The following is a 22,113-nucleotide window of genomic DNA, read 5'->3' on the forward strand; positions in this document are numbered from 1 at the left end:
CAGTTGTGACGCAAACATCTTCAAGACTTAGTGTCGCGGAACCTAGGCGTGCAATTACGACAATGGCGACAATCGTCAGCCAATTTGCCACCCCCCGCCAATCCTTCTATCCCTGCGCGGTGCTCCTGCAGTCTGACGTCTAGTCATTTAGTCTGCCCTATGTAGCTGTCGCCACAAGAGAGGGGTATCTGGTACACTACCCCTATTCTGCATGGGACGAACCTCTCAACGTGCTCGATACTACATTCATTTCTTTTTCTCTTTCCCTGCACTATGTTGCACATGCCCGCCATTTTCTTGGGCGCCGTGAAAACCACCGGGACTCCACATTTTTCAGCCCCCTTTTTGAGGCGGTGACAGATTTGGTGGAAGTACGGGATGGCAACAGGTCTTCGGCGTTGCGGCTCTACGCTTGGGCGGAGCTCTGATGGGCCCCGCGCTTCCTTGCCAAGGATTTCTAGCACCGAGGTGACCATCTCATACTGAAATCTTGCGCTGTGCAGTCTTTGCAACTGTGAAAACGCGCTGCGTTCCATTTCGTACTGGCAGGACTTATCAAGAGCAGCACGCAGGCAGTTTTTTGCAATTCCCCTTTTTACAAGCTTCGAATGAGCAGACTGGTAGTTTAAAATAGTTTTTTGTGAGCGAGGCTCATACCTCCAGCAGGCACGGGATCCAGCAATAACAATGCAAATGTCCAGGAACTGCACGCATCCATGCGAAGGCAACTCAAAAGTGAAACTCAACCCAAAGGCGCTCTCACGAAAAATTTCAAGAACATGGTTTACTGCAGTTCAACCCCCTCCCTCCGATACCCCTTTCAAAAAATGGCATAATCGTCAACACATCTAAAAATTTCAGCCGAGTAGGCGGTGTCAAGGTGAGTAGGCGGTGTCAACGCGGGTCAAAGTGTAGTATCTGTCGTTATCCGCTTAATATCTAATACGGATTGCATTTAGGCCCAATATATTAAACTTACTTCTGCAAGTTGGCGGAGTGCTGAAAGCCCGCGTCACTTCCACCGCGTATCGGTCCGGTGTTGCACTATCTTCTGGATCGGCTCACGTATGGGTAGAAATTCCCTACCTGCAACGTTCGATAGACACATTACATTTTTTTTAATAACCTAGCCGTATACGGCTTCGCCGTAAAGAGATGGATGGGCGTGAATTGTGCAAGTTTCCTGGAGGGAATCTGTGCAAAAGTTACGTTCAGTAGCACTTCGTTGCAGGTTTTGTACTGCACATACACACAGAGAACATAATTAATATTTGGGGTTTTACGTGCCAAAACCACTTTCTGATTATGAGGCACGCCGTAGTGGAGGACTCCGGAAATTTTGACCACCTGGGGTTCTTTAACGTGCACCTAAATCTAAGCGCACGGGTGTTTTCGCATTTCGCCCCCATCGAAATGCGGCCGCCGTGGCCGGGATTCGATCCCGCTACCTCGTGCTCAGCAGCCCAACACCATAGCCACTGAGCAACCACAGCGGGTCACAGAGAACATGTCGACCAGCGTATTATCACCTTATTGTGAGGCGCTTAGTCTGAAGATGATAAAGAAAAGAACACTCGCCTAACAACCCTAATTGCAGTTAACGATTTGGGGCCACTATGGCCGGGTCTCTTGTTCCCAGTGAAGGCGTGCCCCATAAAGGTCCGAATATTTATGCGTTAGATGGTGCATAGTGCGCACATATATATCGCAAAGATCACCCCGCTTCCAATTGATCGGGTTTGTTGTTCATTGAACATATAAAAGCCCTAAGAGGTGACTTAAAGATTGACGCTTCTCTATCATGTATACACCAGAATAATAATAGTCATTGATACTAGTAGACATGTGATGATCCGCGAAGGCGTTTGAGCTTGCCTTTCTTTCCCTGGTATTGCTCTTGGAGCTGCCAAGGCTTCCGCTTTCGTTTCTACTCTTGCCTTTGCAGGGTGCATCAAACTTTTTGCACGGTGTCTTGTAGCCCACCCTATCAATTGTACAGGGCCTTTTTTAGAAAATACAGGTTTTTCTAATGAAAAGGCTATAAGCGCAGCGAACGCGGCGTTTTTTTCAGAGGCGTTCTTAAGCGAGGTAGATACACTGTGCTGCTAATAACGAGAGCTTCAGAAGGCTCAGTACCAAACTTTATTGCCTAACCTGCTTGTGCAGTTGTCTGAAAATTGCCTCGATGAGCTTCGACGTTAATGTCGTCCCTCGGCCAGTGATGAGTGACGGGGTTTCGTGCCGAAGCGTCCCATGCCGGATAAAAAACTGGCCAAGCTCATATACAGTGCCGTGTAGTAGCGCCTTCGTTTCGGCATAGCGCGTCAAATAATCAGCTGCGAACACGATGCAAACATGATGCCCCGGTTTCTAGAGGAATTTAAGAGAAACGGTTCAAGAATGCACATTCCCTCATGGTAAAAAGGCATCCACGATTCATTGATAGGTTTCAGTATACCTGTAGGTTGTAGTGATTGTAAATTCTAGGGCGCGCATTCGAGGCTTTTTTACACAGTGCCTCACACGAGCTGCTGGTGTGGGCCATTAGTACAGTAGGCATAGTCTATCTATCGTCTTTTTCAAGCTCATGTGAGTGGATGTGAGCTCGACATGACAGTATTATAGTATATCTTCGTGTAGGGCTTCTGGCACAACTATTACATGATGTTTGTGCTTGTCACATCAGTTTCTCACGTTTTAGATGCCTTCTTGCAAGTTAAATAACAAGCCTCGAGACGACATGCCTCGATAAATGGAACGCGGCGAGGAAACGGTCCGATTGTATAGATGATCTATGATAAGGCTCAATATTTCACAGAATTCCTGTCTCGCTTGATTTCGTCAAGACAACTAGTCCAAGCTTTCCCACTTGCTCTATGAGAAGCCTACAGCACTATCAACATGCCGGCTTCTTGTAACTGCACCAAATAAATATCTTAAACCAATATAAATCTTGGTGACATCTTTTTATTATTGTAGTGTCCAAATTCGTAACCTTTAGATATAGAGAAAGTTGAGCAGCTCGTTTCGTACTGAACGAAGCTACGGTAATTCATTTTTCAGTAATTGATTTCAGATGGCTAAAGCAATTAAATGAGCAGTTTAGATCCAGGCCTGGAGATTATGCAGCCGTGTGATGACATTTTTATTAAACATGCTTCTGCAAGACCCAGGCAAACAAATATTTTGCAAATTAACTCTTTGAAAGCATAAGTGACGCTGAAAAAAAATCACAGGTTCTTCCAGTCCGCGGTCGAAAAGCGAAGCTGTGTTACACCCAGTGTTACACCAGGCAAGTCAAGCTTTCGCAAGCAGTCTATATTGTAAATCTTTTGTTTCACCTTTCTTTCACCTCATTTTCGCTTTTGCGGTAGGCAGCTTCTTCCTCAGAAGTACGCACTACTCGTGGTCTTCTCATAGTTGTAGCTCAGATGAAATATGCGGAACCACTAATCCAAAGCTCCATACATTGGCCGCAAGGCCCGCCACTGGATATGCAGGTGCCGCAATCGTTTTGACGATTGCTTCGATTGGTCGGAAGATTGACGTGGCTGCCGGCACTTCTTTAAAAAATATGCATTTTTTTAATTGTGCTCATTCAGGAACACTTGTGCGCTGCCGTGAAGGTCAGAAGGAGTATGTCCTGAATTCCTGGACATGGCCTGTCCTCATTAAAATGAACCTGCCCACTCGTGCGCACATAAGTCTCATTTTTCGTACCTGTAATATACCAACCTGCTTCTTGATTTTTTCCAGGATAGATACCCTGTGCCTGGGAGATCACCATCATGCCAGGTCGCAGACCCTACCGTCAAGTCATCGACGGTGTGCCGAGGTGCCCACTGGTCGTTCCAGCAGTGTTTCGTAAAAGTCTGTCCTTCCGCGCTACCAAGGGTGACGTCGTGCAGTGCACCTATCCCAAAAGTGGGTCCCATTGGGTTGAGTACATAACGCAGTTAATCATCAACGGAGGAAAGCCGATCGGCTCTTGCGATGAATTCACCCGCAACTTCCGGATAATCGGCTATGTGGATACTGATGGCTGGGAGTCGCCTCTACCCGTGCGACTGTTCATGACGCACCATCCCCTCAGCCGAGAGACGATGAACCAGGAGGCCAAGTACATATACATCGCTCGAAACCCATGGGATGTCTGCCTCTCGCAGTTTCGCATGTCCACAGACCTCAGCAGCTACAAGTTCGAGGACGGCACATTCGAAGAGCTCTTCGAACCCTTCGTCGAGGGAGACTTGGGCTTTGGGAGCTACTTTGACCACGTGTCGTCAGCGTACGCGATGAGGGACGAACCGAACTTGTTCTTCGTGACTTATGAAGAGATCAAGAAGGATATTAGGGGCACAGTTTTGAGATTTGCTAGCTTTCTCGGCGACAAATATGAGAGGGCTCTGCTAGAAAACTCGCAAATGCTAGAAAATATCGTTCAGTGGTCCAAACCAGATCACACAAGGAAAATCATCGTGTTTAATCTCAGCGAAAACGAGACACCGGAATGGAACGATTTCTTTGTTAAGCTTAATACGACGAGCAAGGAAGGCTACGGTGGAGACAAAACAAAGTACGCCTTGGTAAAAGAAGCCAAAGTGGGAGGCTGGAAAGAATACTTCACACCTAGCCTGCTTGCCCGTTTCGAGCAGGAAATACAGGAACAAGGGGACAAGGCATCTTTTATGGAGGTGTGGGAAGACATTCGTAAGGAGGCGATCACGTTATCTCGTGGATCTTCGGAGTACCAGGACTTTTCCGTACCTTAGTCTCATATTCGAATCTTCTCTTTCAAGCGCGGAGAGCGCGAAATGTACGGTGGTAGGTGTGTAAGCGTCTTTATTTTATTCCGTTCTTGGTCCAGAAAGCATATGCTATAGGCCGGCCGGATCACCGCTGCGCAAACAAGCTGCGCAGCAATGTCCCCACCGCTACACTCCCCAGTGACCATGCGCGGGGTTGGGAAAAGTGTGCAGACTGAGCTCCACAAGAGCCGACCCCCCAACAGAGCGGAACCAAGATCGGTAAAGATGGTGTCTTTCGGGTCTAAGTTGGTATCCCATCTGCTGCGTCAGGAAATTCAGGCCAAAATCCATCAACGCGCTGCTTTGATGGGTGTTCTTGTCAAATAAGAGCGACCAGTTTGCGGTGCCACAGTTTTCATGTGCAGCTGCTGTTGACTTTCTCATCGAAGCGATACCAAAACAAAAATAGGTACTACCTACTATTTGCATGGTGCCTCAACGATCGCTTTCTATACAGGAATTTTAGTAATAAACTCGTTGACTTGGCGTCTGCGTGGTGTCTCATTAGGATTAGACGGGTGCCCTTCTGACGTGCCATGCCGTAAAGATGACTTCACCTGCGATTTGTCTGAGCATCGAAGCGGCTACGAAGTCGATGACGGCTCAGCGACAAGTCGAGAAGGGCATGCTTATAATAACTTCCATCTAATGAAACAAACACCAAAACGGTAAATTGCAGTCCTGCAGAGTGACAGCATTCGTCACTCTGAACGCAGCACTTCGTTGCGAGAGTTATCGAATCGACAGGAAATTGGATCATCAGTTAAGACGCTATGCATCCCTGCTTGAGAAGCTGGACTCACTGCTTCGAACGCAAATACCCTTTGCTTCTCGTAATAAAATTAAAAGCGGCGTGTATCACGTTATCTGTGGTGCCAGCCGTCGTTTTATGGTCAACGGGGGGCTAGCGCAGCAGGGTGTGTACAGGGCAATCGCTTTCAAATTTTGCATAATTTTTTTAAGTTGTCTCTGGAAGATAGCTCCATTTTAGTCCTTGAGCTGGATTATTCAACAAGGCGAGCATTACTTCCCCGAGAAATCGAAACACATAATCAATTATTTGACGAAAACTCTCTAATTAACTCTGCCTGGTGTAACTACTGTAATTTAAATTGTAGTTCGTGAACATCTAAGGTATACTTACTTAGAACAAATATGAAGGACGACATACGGTTCAAGAGATGCAGCATTGAACGAGCGGTAGAAGTACGCTGTTCCTTCACATATTTTTAAAGAAAACGCTCTTTTGAGCATCGAAATCCAAAAGAACTGTAACGCCGACGTGTGTATGAGGGGGGGGGAGGGGTGTGGTGTGGGCGTGGGTGTGGGTGTGTGTGTGCGTGTGCGCGTGTGTGTGTTCTTACTATGACGCAATAACCCAGGTTCTCTGCTTGTTTGAGCCAATGCATATGTGCTCCTGGTCGTGATACCGTCGTGGTCGCTCCATCATCGTCATTCCTACTTCGTGATCTTACTCTCGTCATGGTGTCGCCGTCACGCTCTACCCCAACCCAGTCGCCCAAGTTCCCTAATAGCACGAGCCACTAAGTGTGGGCTCGTGGTCGTGATGCCGTCGCGGTCTTTACGTCGTCCTGATTACAGCTTTGATATCTGACTCTCGTCGTGCCTTCGTCGTCGTCACACAGTCATCGTGATGCCGTCGTCGTCACGCGGTCATTTTATGGTTGTCATCACTTCAGTAACGTCATACCATTGTCGTCATGCGTCGTATCCATACGTAACAGAGTGGTTTACTGCATGTCTCGGGTAATCAGGTGCTACTCAAATAGCTCATGACAGCGTTTGCAGCGGTTGTTCCTACTGTCGCGTCACACATTGCACACACAATAATACGCTGCAGTTTGGCCTCCTCCTTAAGCGGAAGCTTTATCTCGGATGCTCCTATCTAAATACACGTAGAAAGTGAATTAGTTTTTCTCGGCAACCACTGCACAAAATTTGATGAGGTTTGTTGCATTTGAAAGAAAAACTTAAATTCTACTGTCTTCTGGTTTCGAATTTTTCATTTAGGTTGTCAATTTTTTACTAAAAATTGGCACAAATCGCAAGTTTTCAGAAAACGAAACTATCACGTTTGAAACTCTTTAACTCAACAATGAAAAATAATATCATAATTCTGCGAATCGCATCTAATGGTAAATTTACAGCGGACGAAATTGATATGTTACAAATGAATCTCAAACAATTTATCATTATCGAAATACGGCTTTTGCAGAACCCTTGTGCACCACGTAACTATTTCACGTAAGATATAAATTTACATACCAAATTTGTCCGCTTTGACTCTTATAATAGATGCCGTTTCAAGAACCGCGATATCTGTTTTTGATGAAGAGCTCTTAGTGTGCACACGTCATGGTTCTATTTTTTTTTTTGCACTTTCAAAATTTTCAAAATATTTTGAACAATATTCAGGCCCTAAATCGAACTTCCGCGTCCAACAGATACTAGAAATTAAACGAATTCCATGATCCAGGGGTTATCTTAGAAAAGCGTTTCTGCGTTTTACATTTATTTGAATAGGCCGCTTCGGAGTTGGGCTCGAGCTAAAGCTTCCTCTTAAACAATTTTTCGAGAGATCAAATACATGAATAATAACTGCATTGCCATTGCCAAAGATGCTGCACACGAATTCTTGAACGCTACGCATTATCAAAACAAGTAATATATGTATTTTTTAATGAAAAGATATGCTCGTATGTGCCAGAAATTGTGCCTTAAATAACTGATATCAATGCTTCCATGTTTTTGTCTATTTAATAAGTAAAGAAAATATCACACGATCCTTAGAACTATATCATTTCGAAACCAGCAAAGCAGTGCATGCCGCTGATATGAAAAATGTAAAGGCCATGAAATGAAGAAATTGAGCTAAAATATGTTAATGAAACTTCGTAATTCAACAACCTTGTTTACATTGTTGTACATATTCAACAGCCAGTGAAAAATCTCAATGATGCTGTCATTTAATCCAATGTATTACGCAGGAGCAGCTGTCACCGGTCGTGTATCGTGAGTAATTGCACCGAAATTATTGTCCCAACAGAGAGCACATATATAAAGCCATTCTCCAAAATATACGAGGGCGAGTCAAATGAAAGTGAGCCAACGCAAATACATGACAAATGGGGTAGTTAATTTAAAAGTAGTCTCCATGACCATTTAGACATTTATCCCATTGACTAACGAGTCGGGTGATTCCCGTCTCGTAAAACTCCTTAGGTTGCTGCTTCAACAAATCTGTAACTGACTAACGTCATCGTCCGACACGAATCTGTTTCCCTTAAGCTGTTTTTTCATCCGCCCCAAAATGTGGAAGTCGCAAGGTGACAGGTCTTAGCTGTACGGCGGATGTTGCAGCGTTTCCCACTTGAACTTTACCAGTTTTGTATTAACCACATCAGCGACGTGGGGACAGGCATTGTGGAAAAATTAAACATTAAATTATGGGGTTTTATGTGTCAAAACCCCTTTCTTATTATGAGGCACGTCGTAGTGGAGGACTCAGGAAATTTCGACCACTTGGGGTTCTTTAACGTGCACCTAAATCTAAGTACACGGGTATTTTCGCATTTCGCCCCACTCGAAATGCGGCCGCCGTGGCCGGGATTCGATTCCGCGACCTCGTGCTCAGCCGCCCAACACCATAAGCCAGGTCGTGGAACAAGATGACCCCATTCGTCAATTTTCCACGTCGTTTGTTCTTGACTGCGACACGCAGCTTATCCGGCGTTTCACAATATCGGAAACGATTGGTAGTCTCTCCGGCTTTAGAAAATTCTATCTGTAATGGCCCCTGACGAACGAAAAAACGTAGTGAACAACACCTTTCCGGCGGAAATGACGGCCTTTGCTTTCTTTGGGGGCGGTGAATTCGAATGTTTCCACTGTAAGCCTTGCCGTCGTGTTTCAGGCTCGTAGAAGGGGCACCATGGTTCGTCCCCGATCACAATTGCAGACAAGAAGTCGTCACCCTCATTGTGATACCAGATCAGATGAGTGAAGGCAGCGCAGAACCTTCTTGTGGCGGTGGTTCAAAATCTTGGGCATCTATTGCGCAAACAAGAGCCGATCACCGAGATGTTCGGGAATTATGGTGTGAACCGAACCGCGACTGATGGTCACACGCTCTGCCAGTTCATCGATGTTTATCCTCCGTTCTTGTCTCATCAGCTCATCAACTTTTGCACTTGTGTTGGGGGTGATTGCACGATGGCTTTGGCCCGGTCTTGGATCGTATTTGCAACTTTCACATCCTTTTTCAACCGTTTGCTCCAATGCTTCACAGTGGCCAATGAAATGCAATGTCCAACGTACACGGCAGCCATACGGCGAATAATTTCCGTTTGCGAAACACCTTCAGCTGTCAAAACATTCACGTCACCCCACTGCTCAACTTCTGAAGTGTCCATTACGTCACGCAACCATGTTCAATCCAGTGTATGAGAGTATTAAAGAACATTTACCCTCACATCTGCGTGTCACTTCTGTAAATGAAAGGTGCCTGTGTGCTACGCGCATGCCTCGCAGATAATGAACCGAACCATTATTGAGCGGGTGGGTAGGCTCACTTTCATTTAACTCGCACTCGTTCATTACAAATGCGAAGATACAACGCAAATGCTTGATAAAAAGCAAAAGAAAAGTGTCACTGGAAAGAAAGTTCACTGCACGTACACACAAAACATCACACCAATATATTTAAATATACGTATAAGTCTCCAACAAATCTATGTATCTAAGAAAAAGTCACTGTATATAATGCGTCAAACAAGGCAAATAAACATGTAGCGCAATCACAGATTCAGAGAATCCTAGATCCCGCCCCCATTCCATACACTCCATCCGATGTATGGCGCGCGACGGAAGGCGGCGCGCTTGCTCCCCGCTTGTCTCCTGTGCGCAGGCAAGACTGAGCCACCGTCGTCGGCTCACCCATTCCACCCCCACCCCCTACGCTTTCACTCGCACATACAGCATGCGGCGCGCGGTCACGACGTTATTGCCCTGACACTTCATACGAAACATGAGGGCGACGGCGACAGCAGGAATGCGCCTGGAGTCTTCATATAATGGCTATCACAATAATATAATAATAGTTTCCGGTAACCGAAGCGTGCCGTGGCCGATTACTTTCCACAAAAGAGGTAACAAACTGTCACCATGCTACAATTCGCTGCGCCGCAACAATGTATTTTTTTTTCTTTTGTGGCGGGGGCCACCGAAATGAAAAGAAAAACCGACGGAAAGCAGTGGCCACAATCCAATGCCTACTTTGGGCACCTAATGTGGCTACCGAATGAATATCGAAGAAAACGTGAGGCGCTTGGTCCACCGAGAACCATACGCATAGTGCTCGGTATTTTACCCCGGCGAGACGAGACTTTCCGGAGAGGTTGCGCTCAAGCGAACATGGTGTAATCCGTCAAGTCTTAACAGTGATGGCGGTGAGCGACCAGTGTTTCTTTTTCTCATCTGCCAGCCAGAAGGCGTCCAAAACTCTGCCAGGCGAAAATTCACTCGGCCTGAGAAAGCCACACGCGCACCGAAGTACGCCGCGCGCTATGGTCGAGGCAACACAAGAAAAACGCATGCGCTCTGGCTGGCTCTGGCAGCCCGCGGGTATAGGTAGCGAGAATAAAAAATTTAAGAGGCTCAATGTGTCCTCACGAATAAAGGTCAAAGTAGAAAAATAAATAAGAACGTAGTTACCCGGGCTGGCTTTAGTGTCTTGGCATGGATGCTTTGGCGTAGGTGAAAAAAAAATGTTTATGTTTTTTATGCGACATGACGCCACAATGGACCACCACAACGCTTTGTCTCATCGTATCTCGCTGCGTGTTTTGTCAACTTGTCTGCTAGTATGTTGATTTGGCTTGTCTCGTCGTATGTTCCAATCTAAGACTTTAGAAAAGTCAATGCACCTTTGGCGTCAAATGTTTATAACAACATCAAGCCCACAAAGTTCCGGAATTTAAAATCTAAAGCACGACTTTGGAAATATCAATGCACCTTTCGCATCAAAAGTTTATTACAACTTTATACCCATAAAGTGTCAGAATTGAAATCCAAGGGCTCCCGATCCCGCGGCCTCAGCGAGATGCCGCGACGAGCCCGCCCGCCCGCCACGCCTTTGGAACTTCGTGCTCGGATGGAGCTCCTTGCGTTACGATATGCGACTCCCGGTGCATGGGCATTGCCGTAAAATCCAGCCCGATTTCGCAAAGTTTGCGCTAAAATGTTTTTTCGAGTGTGAAAAGGACATTCTAGACAAAATTGAGCATGATTTCTGGCGCCAGGGGTTGTTTTGGCCGGCGGCGCATGGACAGCACGAAAAAATTTCTGGGATGGCTGAAGCCCCATAAGCCCTCCCTCCCTCCCTCCCTTCCCCCCCCCCTGTCTACGCCTCTGGTGTCATGTGCACGGAGCCATCGTGTGTGGAGAATAATACCATATAGGACGAATATTTCTGAATTCAACGAAAAGGTTCATTGTTGGAGGCAGGAACAAACGCGCAAAGTACACCCAGTGAGGAAACCACAAAAGACGTGGAGCAATGTTCTAACAGTTTTTCATTTCATTTTATTACTTTAAAGGCCCCAATAAATGGGGTGTTACATAAGGGGTGCCAAGAATAAAAATACATAGTCACACTAACAGGAAGTTTTTTTTTTTACATTTTCTACGAACTTCGATGGCCACCGATGACAGCAACGTCGTTAGGAAGGCCTTTCCAGTTTGCAGCTGTGGGAGTAAAAAAAGAATTTCACAACGTGACTGCGTGAGCGTGGAGGGGCATCCTGTAGCTGATGGCTGGCGCGGTGAGATTTGCGTGTAGGGTGAAGGATATAAGGTGCGATGCGCATAGGGCTGTGAAAGAATTTGTGAAATAAAGATAGGCTGGCAATGCGACGACGGAGCAATAAGGGGCTTAATGCGGATGCAGTTTTTAATAAGGAAACGCTGATATCAAAGGAATATGACGAGTGAATGAAACGAGCAGCGCCATTTTGTGCAGATTTGAGATCATTATTTAGGTATGCTTGATGAGGATTCCAAATAGGCGATGCAAATTCTAGTGTTGACCGAACAAAGGATTTGTGGGCTAATAATTTTACGTATTTAGGACCATGATAAAGATGGCGTTTTAAAAATCCTAACGTCCTAATCCTAAAGATCGCTCGAAACTGTTACTCCTGAATACTTGTACGGGTGAACTAGTTGTACCGGAACTTCAGAGATTACGTAAGAAAATACGAGAGCAATAAGGCAACGATGAATGGACAAATTTACACTTACGTGGGTTAAGTTCCATTTGCTACTCCTTACAGGAGTCCTGGACAGCATTAAGATCACTTTGAAGAGAAGAATGGTCAGAGGTGGAAATAATAGCACGATATATCACACAATCGTCCGCGAACATACGTATGCTAGATGTTACGTTTAACGGTAAATCATTTATTTATATCAGGAAAAGTAACGGACCGAGCACAGATCCCTGAGGGACGCCTGGCGTTAGAGAGACTGAATTAGAATTCCTATTAATAATAGAGACGAATTGTGAACGATTAGTCAAAAATTCTTCAATCCAATCCACATCAGTATATTAGGGTGAAAATTTATGCGGGAAAGCTTTATCAGAATGCGTTTATGGGGTACTTTATCAAAGGCCTTAGCGAAATCTAAAAACATTACGTCAGACGGAAGATTAGAATCAAGATTAGAGTGCAGATCGTGTACAAATGAGGCAAGCTGCGTCTCGGAGGATTAACTTCGCGGAAAACCTTGCTGGGCAGGATTGAAGAAGTTATTCGAGTCGAGAAATGCCATGATGGGAGTATAGATGACGTGTTCCATGATTTTTGCAGGGAATACTAGTTGGAGAAATGGGACGGTAATTTAGAGGTCAGTTCTTGTTACCGGATTTGTAGACCGGAACTACCTTCCCATGTTTCCAGTCTTTGGGCAGTTGGCCTATGAGCAGTGACTGAGTGAATAACAAGCACAACAGAGATGAACATGTACCTTTGGTGTTCTTCAGTATCTTAGCGTTTATATGCCAGTGGAGGATGAAGTTCTCTATTAGTGACAAAATCCCCTCTGAAGAAAATGCAAGTGCAGGCATTGTCTCGTGAATAATTGCGGAGTTTGGAGAAAGACCCGGATCGATTTCAGTAGTAAACGCGGATGAAGAAGGTGCGTTAAAAAGAGAAAAAAAAGAGAAAAAAGAAGGCGCATTTGGATTCACAGATTCTTTCACCTGATGAATCGGTGAGGGAAATTGTGCGTTTATTCTGCGGATTAATTACTTGCCAGGGAGATAAAACTTTATTATGTCCTTGATGGGGTCCAGGAGTGGCGGGGGTCGGGAGAATAACCCCCAGTCATCCCCACTCCTCAGACGACGGCCAGTCCTTGCTTTCTGGCGGCGTCTTCGGCCATCCGGACGGCCCAGAGCTGCTCCTCTGGGTCCAAGCTGATCAGCAAGGTCTCCCGCGGCTCGGCCGTAGTTATGATGCGTGTAGTGTTAGTGCGGTAGGTGTTGGTGGGTGAGGCTTTGGGGCATTGCCAGATAATGTGATCGAGGTCAGCTCGGACCTCGCACGCTTTGCAGAGTGGGGAATATGCATCAGAGTAAATGCGATTGTATAGCACGGGGTTCGGGAAAGTTTATGTCTGAAGTAGTCGCCCAGCGGCGGATTGAGATTTATTTAGTGTTTTGTGTGCTGGGGGGGGGGGTGTAGCGCAACGGCTCTTTGCGGTAGTGGAGTAAAATGTCTCTAAACGTGACCATTCAGTCCCGCGCGTGACCGCGATGCAGATGAGAGGGCTAGTCGTGATCGGAAGACTCAGGAGAAGGATGATGCGCACGGTGTGCGAGAGCTCGGGAGGCATCGTGGGCGGCTTCGTTTCCAGCCACACTCGAGTGACCAGGGGCCCAGATGATCTGGACGCGGCGTTTCCTTGAGGGAGTAGTGCCAGAGAGTATCTTCTGCGCTTGGGGTGCTATCAGGCCTCTTGTGTAGTTGCGAATGACCGTTTTTGAATCGCTGATGATGCAGTGTGCATTGGTAGCCGCATAGGCCATAGCGATGGCCGTTTCTTGTCCTTCTTCAGGTTGCGTGGTGAGTATTGATGCGGCCGCGGCGAGGCAGTACTGCGAGCCCACGACTGCGACGACTGCCATGGCGTTTTGGTTGGAGTATTCCGCTGTGTCCACGAAAGCTACGTCAGCGGCATGGTCATGGCGCTTTTGTATTTCTTTAGCTCTTTCTGCACGCCGCTCCGGATTGTGTTCAGGTTGCACATTGCGAGGTATGGTCGGGATAACTAGCTGAGCGCGAATGTTTGGAGGGATAGGTACTTTTGGTTCGAATTGCGTGGTGTAAGTTATGCCTAGGGTGCCTAGAATGTACCTGCCCCTCGTGGAATTGGCGAGTCATTCGTATTGGATAATTGGCTGCGCTTCAATAAGCTCGTCTATGTTGTTGTGAATGCCGAGGGCGCCCATTTTCTCGTTAGAGGTGGAGATGGGAAGATGTAGGGCTTGTTTATAGGCCCTCTTCATCATGGTATTAAGTTTGAGCTTGTGAGTTGCATTGAGGCTAAGGTACGGGGCGACATAGGTGATCCTGCTCAGGGCGTAGGTGGTTACCAGGAGTATAAGGTTGTTTTCTTTCATGCCGTGATGTCGGTTTGCGATGCGTGCAATGAGGCGGGTGCAAACCGGGGGGGGGGGGGGAGGGGGGGATCCCCAATTAGGCTTGTACCGAAGGACCTTCGATTTCTGTGGGGAGCACACCAGGCTGCGCGGTTCTACGTATGCAATGACCTCGTTGATGGCGTGCTGCAGCGTGTCTTGGGTGTCCCCGTCGCTGCCCCCGGTGACCCACAGGGTGATACCGTCTGCGTAGAGGCTATGCTTGAGGTTGGGGATGCTAGCTAATGCAGGCGGTAGTCCAAGCAAGGCCACGTTAAACAGAAATGGGGACAGATTCGATCCTTGCGGCATGTTGTCTACTAACCCCCGTAGTTTCTGGCAAGTCATTGGTTGCAGTCGCCAATGACTTGCCAGAAACTACGGGGGTTAGTAGACAACATTTTAGGCAGATCAGAATGAAAGAAAGAGTACTTGGCTTTTCGCCCTTTTTGTAGGTACATTTCTTCAGCTGCATACTACTTGTCCTAAGCGTTCTGAGTAGGCGGCAACTTGGCTGAACAGAAAAGACGCTTTTTTTTTTCAAGACGTTTGAGTGCACTAGTAAACCCAGGGTTTTGGGTTCTACGAAGAATAATGTAATAAAGGCCTCAAAAGCATAGGCCCAATTGCATTTCACAAGATCGAAACAAAGGCAAGCATGGCACTTTGCTGATAAATACTCTTTCAGCACATGAGGAAAGAAGGAAATTGCCCCGTTTGCCCAGCTGGAGTCTGCCCCGCTTCAAAGGAATAGACCTCTACCCACCGATCGCTCTTGTACTGGCAACGCGGAACTGCAGAGTAGAACGCATTTATTTACAGCTAATAAAACTAACAAATCTGCTGCTACCTGATCCTCCCCAGCTGCCTTCCCCCTTTGCATAGCTCCCAAAGCTTTCTTTACTTCTTCCGGCGTTACTTGTGAGATGTCAAATTCCTATAGGCTATTCTCTCTCCCATTATCGTCGCGGGTGCCACTGGTACTGTATAACACAACGAACGTGCCGTTGAATCCCTGTCCTCCTGTTTGCGATAGTGAATACGTTGCTTCCCCGGTCTTCACGCACTCTGTTCTCCTCCCACACACTTTGGTAACTGTACGTGCAAACCAAACCTGCTAGCCTAATTTGAACGTTAAGCTATCTGCCCATACGTTACCTGCTCAAGCTTGAAGCCCTAGGAGTCCATAACACTATAAGAGAAATTATAGACGCCCACCTCACAAGCCAACGAAAATGCCTAGCCCTCACACCAACAGCAGCAAAAGTTTTAGCACGCCTAGGCTACCCCACACACGGCAAAAGCCACGAACAAACAATCCATCTGGCCCCCAACTTCCGGGAGCATATCAAGGTAGCCCCTATCCCAGAAGCATGCACCCGGAACACCATGCCGATCGTCGTCAAGCTCGTGCAAAAACTCTACAGACCAAATATGGCAGTCTCCCCACCACACTATACACAGATGCCGCGCAGTACACCCAAAAAGCAGCCATGACGGCCAGCGTTGTCGACTGTAACCTACATGAGGTGGTCTCGATGGCGGTCCGCACTGCCAGCGCCCTCGTAGCGGAGGAGACTTGGCCATCACCTATAGTCTGACCAACGAGTACGTCACAATTATTACTGACTCCCAGGCAGCTTGCCGTAGCTACGCGAGAGGCAGAATATCTTCAATCGCGCACCGACTCCTCAAACAAGCATCCAAATTCCCGGTCGTCGAAATAGTTTTGACTCCAGGACGCGAGTCCCTCCGTGGAAATCTGCGTTCGCACGCTGTAGCCCGAGCTCATGCCTCCCGGGCGCTACAAGAGAGGGATACGGCCGCATCCATGGAACCCGTACCTTTACAATACCATGACATACTACAACACCACAGAGTGAACAGACGACAATACCCACCTCCACACAAGACCCTCTCACGTGAAGACGCCGTAACATGGCGACAACTACAAACCAATACATACCCCCGTTTAAGCAGACTACACGCAATACACCCTACATTATACTCATACAAATTTCCCCTTTGTAATGATTACGCCTCCCTATATCACACCAAATGGGCGTTCCCCAACGTGAAGGCGGCCGCGCAAATATCCAACCCCACACCCGAGCAGTAGGAGGCCGTGCTGACTAGTTCAGACCCTCGTAACCAGCAGCAACTGGTGCGGCGGGCCTGGGAGACAGCAGGAGCCGCAGGAGCCCTGGACTAAGGGCGCCTCCCGCACAAGCTGAAAGACACCTCCTTGTCCTTTATTTCTTTTAATAAATATTTCTCCTTCTCCTGCTGGTATTACGCTTGCCACCATGTCGTTGCAGCAATGAGCTATTTCTGTGTAATCCGGGAACGGCGCTTAAAGCGATTCAGGGTCTTTCCCAGCCACCGATTTGAAAGAGCCGATTTTTTGTGCCGATTTTGAAAGAGCGTCTCCAAACATCTCGCTTGCACCAGCGTAATGTCTTGCTCTCCTGTGCCTATCTTTGACTTCGAAAGTGGCCTATTAGGTCAGGCAACACTAGGTCAGACAGCAGAGCGCAACGTGATCCAAAAAGAACTCGAGAATCTCCTGTTGCGCAAGTCAAGGAAAAGGACACCACCCGGTAATATTGTGTTTATTATTGACACCGGAAGAAAATAACCAAAAAAGACGTTTAACACTTGTCCTTATAGACGACTCGCTGGACTGATTCACGGTGTCAAATGTTTCTCATCTTTTGAAGTTCGCTCAGATTATTGAGAGATTGATGTTGATACACTGGACCGCGAAAAAAAACGCATTTGTGACCTAGATTCAAAGAATTTCTTTTGGTCTTTGCAGTGCGCAACACATTCTAGCGCATAATGAAATCACTTTTTCGCGGCTTGAAATGTTCAACGGGCTTGTGCTACCTGGAAAAAGTTATCGTTGTTTCACCAATACTTGACAGCCATATTCAACGCCTCTCTGCCATTCTCGGGGTAATGGGAAATGCAGGCTGGCCGATCAACTCCTCAAAATTCCGTTTCAAATGGCGCGAAATAACCGTACTAAGCGATCTTCAACAAGGCAGTTGTTCCGCCAGATCCTGGCAAAGTTCGCGCCTTAAATAATCTTCCCCTACCCTGTCTGGCTAAAGATAAACGAAGCTTCAATACGTTGTGTTCCTATTTCCAAAGTTTTCTCAGTAATTTCGGCCACATTGCGCGTATTTTTCAGTGCGCTGCTAAAAAAATTACAACGAAATCCATCTCGCGATGACTGTCGATGGAGTGCGATTAGCCTTCAAGCAGTGAGGCGACACACAGTATTGCGTAAAGTGACATTTATTTAAAATATGTGGTGTCATTCTGAGACTTCCGTTTCCTTCGGCTATATGCCGCATTCACTGTCTCCTGTATTGGCCTATATTGTTGTGGCACTCGCCTGCCACTATCACCCCATGAGCATGACGCCCACCGCAATGGCTTACCGCCTACGGTGTTGCGCTGCTGCGCACGAGGTCCCGCGAGCGAATTTCAGCCGCGGCGGCCGCATTTCGATGGGAGCGAAATGCAAGGACGCCCGTGCCCCGTGCATTGGGGGCACGTTAAAGATCCCTTGGTGGTCAGAATTAATCCGAAGTGCCTGATTACGGCAACCTCATGAAGCAATCGTGGTTTTGGCATGTAAAAGCCCAGAATTCAATTTATGAGCAAGAGGGCAAGAAGGCACGACGACAACGCCATGATAGCAACGGAATGACGAGGGCGTTAGGGCTACGAGGGCATGACGACACTGGAAGCACGATTATGAAAATCCGACGATGGTATTACAACAGGGTTACAATGACGGCATGAGAACTGTGGGATGACAGCGAGTACATGATGATGATGGTAGGTGTTAAACGGCATGGCGATGCCGATATGACGAGGGATGCATTACTGTGACGCAACGATGACGTAATGATGATGGAATGACAATGGCGGCATAATCACAATTTATTGACGACACCATGGTTACGACACAATAACGAAGAAAAAAGGACGTCGGTAGAAAAATGAAGACCACATGACGGCAACATAATGACCATTGTATCACGTTTCTGAAGTGATGACGTTGGGGACAAGACAGGGGAACGACAAAGCAATGACAAGACTTTCATAACGAAGTTAGAATTATGAAGATGGCGGGACCACGATGGCATCACGAAAAGGTTACGACAACAAATCATGATGACGGTATGACAATGATGCGGTGACAGTGATGGAATGACAACTGCACAGTGAAAATGAGAGGGACTAGAAAATGACGACGATGGCGTGACGAAAACGGTGTTACGATGACGGCATGACGAAACCGGAATGACGAAGTGTTGAAGTGCCAAGAGACGCCTGGACAATGAGAAAGTGGCATCGAAAACATGGAAGCACGTGCGCTGCGGCTCTTGAATCGTTCACAACACGGACAACTGCCTGTATGTCCGCTCTTGGAGTAGAAAAATTAATAAATCAAGAATAAAAGAACGAATGATCAAGCGCGATAAAACAGCGCACAGAAAATTGACAGGTAACACGTGGTTCAAGCAGCCTACGAAAGGCGAAGATACCCCGTTGGCCGGCAGATGGGCCTGAGAATAGGAGCAAGGAAAGTACGTTGGCTGGGGACGGACGTCAACGCTCGTGAGGCCAACTGCTGTCGAAGGGACCCGATCGAGCGCCATGGCACGAGGGGACCTCTAATTGACACTTCTTCTGCTCCCGTCAATCAGCCGACCAGCCAGAGTCTGTGAGAGCTCTTCTACCGTCTCCGCTAGTAGAGTTAGTCGAGCGACGTAACACCAGCCAAACTGAGTGCGCTGTGGTAGTCGCCTTGAACCCTGTGTAGGGAGTCTTGGTCTCGCTCGTCCCCATGCCATGTGCCGTTATAATTGTATTTCGTATGTTTGAATATATTGTCGCGTATACCATGCTGAAGTATACACGCTCAATGAGGATCCAGGCGTTTGTACTTCACGAAACGTAACCGTTGACGCTCGATGCCGAGACGAACCTCGTTCTCCTCTTCTTCAGTCCCCTTGCTGTGCCACACCATGTGGCACTACTCCCTCTTCAAAAAAAAGGAACACGTACATAGTCTTGACGTGAGAGCGCCGAGATGGCCTAGGACGAGCACATAGGCTGTAGTCCCAATCGCTGTCTCGAGCGACATAGTCACAAGGCACAGAAGGACGAGAAACAACAAAAACTAACCTAAGCGGCTGAAAACGTCGAATTTTAGGGGCTATAGTACGGTTTCAACCGCCCAACGTGCACAATCTCAGATTGCGGTTGTCGACGTCGGGGAGAGTGGCTTCCGTCAGGCAGGACTTCCTAATTCACGTCACTAATTTGCTGCAACACTCTGTAAGGTCTGAAGTAGCGACTCAAAAGCTTCTAGGATAGTCATTTTCAGCGCACGAGAGTCCAGGCCAAAACTTCATCGCCAGGTTGGAACTCAACTTGTCGATGGCGGAGATTGTAACGTTGCGCATCGATGCTCTGTTGTTTTTTATGTGCACTTGGGCAAGCTGACGGGCTTCTTCCGCGTGTTGCACGAAGAGTTCGGCATCTTGGACGAGATCGAGGTGGTCGACGTTGTCGCACGGCAGCATTGCTTTTAACATTGCCTGCACTTCACGGCCGTAAACGAGGTAAAACGGCGTGAAGCGTGTTGTTTCTTGCGTAGCAGTGTTATAGGCAAACGTTTCCTAACGGATTATCTCGTCCCACGTCTTGTGCTGTACGTCTACGTACATGGACAGCATCGTTTTGTTCAGTCGTTCGGTCAACCGTTTGTCTGCGGATGATAGGCAGTTGTCCTTCGATAGGTTGTGCAGCTGAGTTTAAAAACGTCTGCAATGAGCTGCGCTGTAAAGAGTTTGCCTCGGTCTGTGATGACGTGCGATGGGGCGCCATGCCATAGGACGATGCTCTGTATGAAAAACTGGGCAACCTCGGAAGCTGTGCCTCGAGGCAACGCCTTTGTCTCAGCATACCAAGTTAAATAGTCCGTGGTGACGATTATCCACCTGTTGACTGAAGATGACAGTGCAAACGGACCCAGAAGATCCATGCCGACCTGGTCGAAAGGTTTGCCAGGTGGGTCAATCGGATTCAGCAATCCCGCAGGCTTCACAGCTGGCGACTTTCGGCGCTGGCGTTCACGGCAGGCTTGGACGTACCGCTTAACACACTCGGCAAGTTTCGGCCAGTAGTAGGATTTGAGCACTCTATTAAGCGTTCGCGTGACACCCAAATGGCCAGACGGAGGCTCGTCATGACAGGCAAATAAAACTTCGGCACGGAGGTCTGCTGGAATGACCAAAAGGTATGTCTTGTTGGTGGCAGCGGAGTTCTTATACAAGACGCCATGTCGTAAACAAAAAGACGACAGTTCGAGCGATTTGCCGGGGTATTGATGGGCTTCGTACTTCCAGATGTTCGAATATAGGCCGTAGTGAGTCGTCTGCGCGCTGCCGTGTGGACAAATCAGTAACGCTTACGGCCCTAAGGAAAACGCCGTCGCCCTCAATGTCTTGGTTGGTAGTGTCGATAGGGGCGCGCGAGAGTGCGTCAGCGTCTTCGTGTATGCGGCCCGACTGGTACACGATGGTCACGTTGTACTCCTGCAAACGTAGACTCCACTGTGCCAGTCGTCCAGAAGGGTCCCGCAGATTTGCAAGCCAGCATAACGAGTGATGATCGGTTACAACTTTGAATGGGCGGCCGTAGAGGTAAGGTCAAAATTTGGCCAGCGCCCATACGACGGCAAGACACTCTTTCTCTGTTGTGGTGTAGCTGGTCTCTGCACGCGATAGTGTGCGACTTGCGTAGGCGACCATTCTTTCAATACCTTCGTGCCGTCGCAAAAGCACCGCACCAAGACCAACGTTACTGGCGTCAGTACGAATTTCCGTGTCCGCCTCCTTGTCAAAGTGGGCCAAAATGGTGCTGACACCAGACGCTGTCGAAGCTCGGTGAAAGCAGTCTCTTGCTCTGTGGTCCAGACCAACTCGTCCCCCGTGTGTCGCGTCAGCGGCTCCACCATCTTCGAAAAATTTTGGATGAACACCGGTAGTATGCACAAAGGCCCAGGAAGCGTCGGACACCTTTCTTGTCGGTCGGTGTTGGAAACGTGGCTACAGCGGCAGTTTTCGCGGGATCGCGGCTAATGCCTTCCGCGCTGACCACGTGTCCCAAAAACATCAGCTCCTTGTAGCCGAAATGACACTTCTGAGGCTTAAGCGCGAGGTTAGCCGATCGGATGGCTTCGAGAACTTGCCCCAGTCGTTCCAGGTGGTCGTCAAATGTCGCCGAAAAAACAACCACGCCGTCGAGGTAGACTAGGCAGCTTTGCCACTTCAGACCAGCGATAACGGTTTCCATCATTCGCTGAAAAGTTGCTGATGCCGAACAGAGACCGAAAGGAAGCACTCTGAATTCGTAAAGGCCATCTGGAGTGACGAAAGCTGTTTTTTTGCGGTCTCGTTCATGTACCTCAATTTGCTAGTAACCGCTCTTTGGATCGAGAGACGAAAAATATTAGCTCGCCGCAATCTGTCTAAAGAGTCATCGATACGTGGTAGT

General features: G+C 47.7%; 1 protein-coding gene and 1 pseudogene across 1 annotated transcript; both read left to right on the forward strand.

Moving 5' to 3' along the window:
• The first annotated feature begins 896 nt into the window (after positions 1-896).
• LOC142576825 (U2 spliceosomal RNA) lies at positions 897-1,070 on the forward strand (annotated as a pseudogene).
• A 2,718-nt stretch (positions 1,071-3,788) lies between these two features.
• On the forward strand, positions 3,789-4,772 carry LOC142574835 (sulfotransferase 2A8-like). The gene has a single exon (XM_075683841.1). It carries the CDS (start codon positions 3,789-3,791, stop codon positions 4,770-4,772), a length of 984 nt encoding a protein of 327 aa, XP_075539956.1.
• The last annotated feature ends 17,341 nt before the right edge of the window (positions 4,773-22,113 follow it).

The sequence above is a fragment of the Dermacentor variabilis genome, chromosome 3, assembly GCF_050947875.1.
Source record: "Dermacentor variabilis isolate Ectoservices chromosome 3, ASM5094787v1, whole genome shotgun sequence".
Taxonomy (NCBI): Eukaryota; Metazoa; Arthropoda; class Arachnida; order Ixodida; family Ixodidae; genus Dermacentor; species Dermacentor variabilis.

Bases quoted from the DNA above. Each gene is read 5' to 3' on its own strand.
- LOC142574835 (XM_075683841.1), top strand. From the start codon at position 3,789: ATGCCAGGTCGCAGACCCTACCGTCAAGTCATCGACGGTGTGCCGAGG.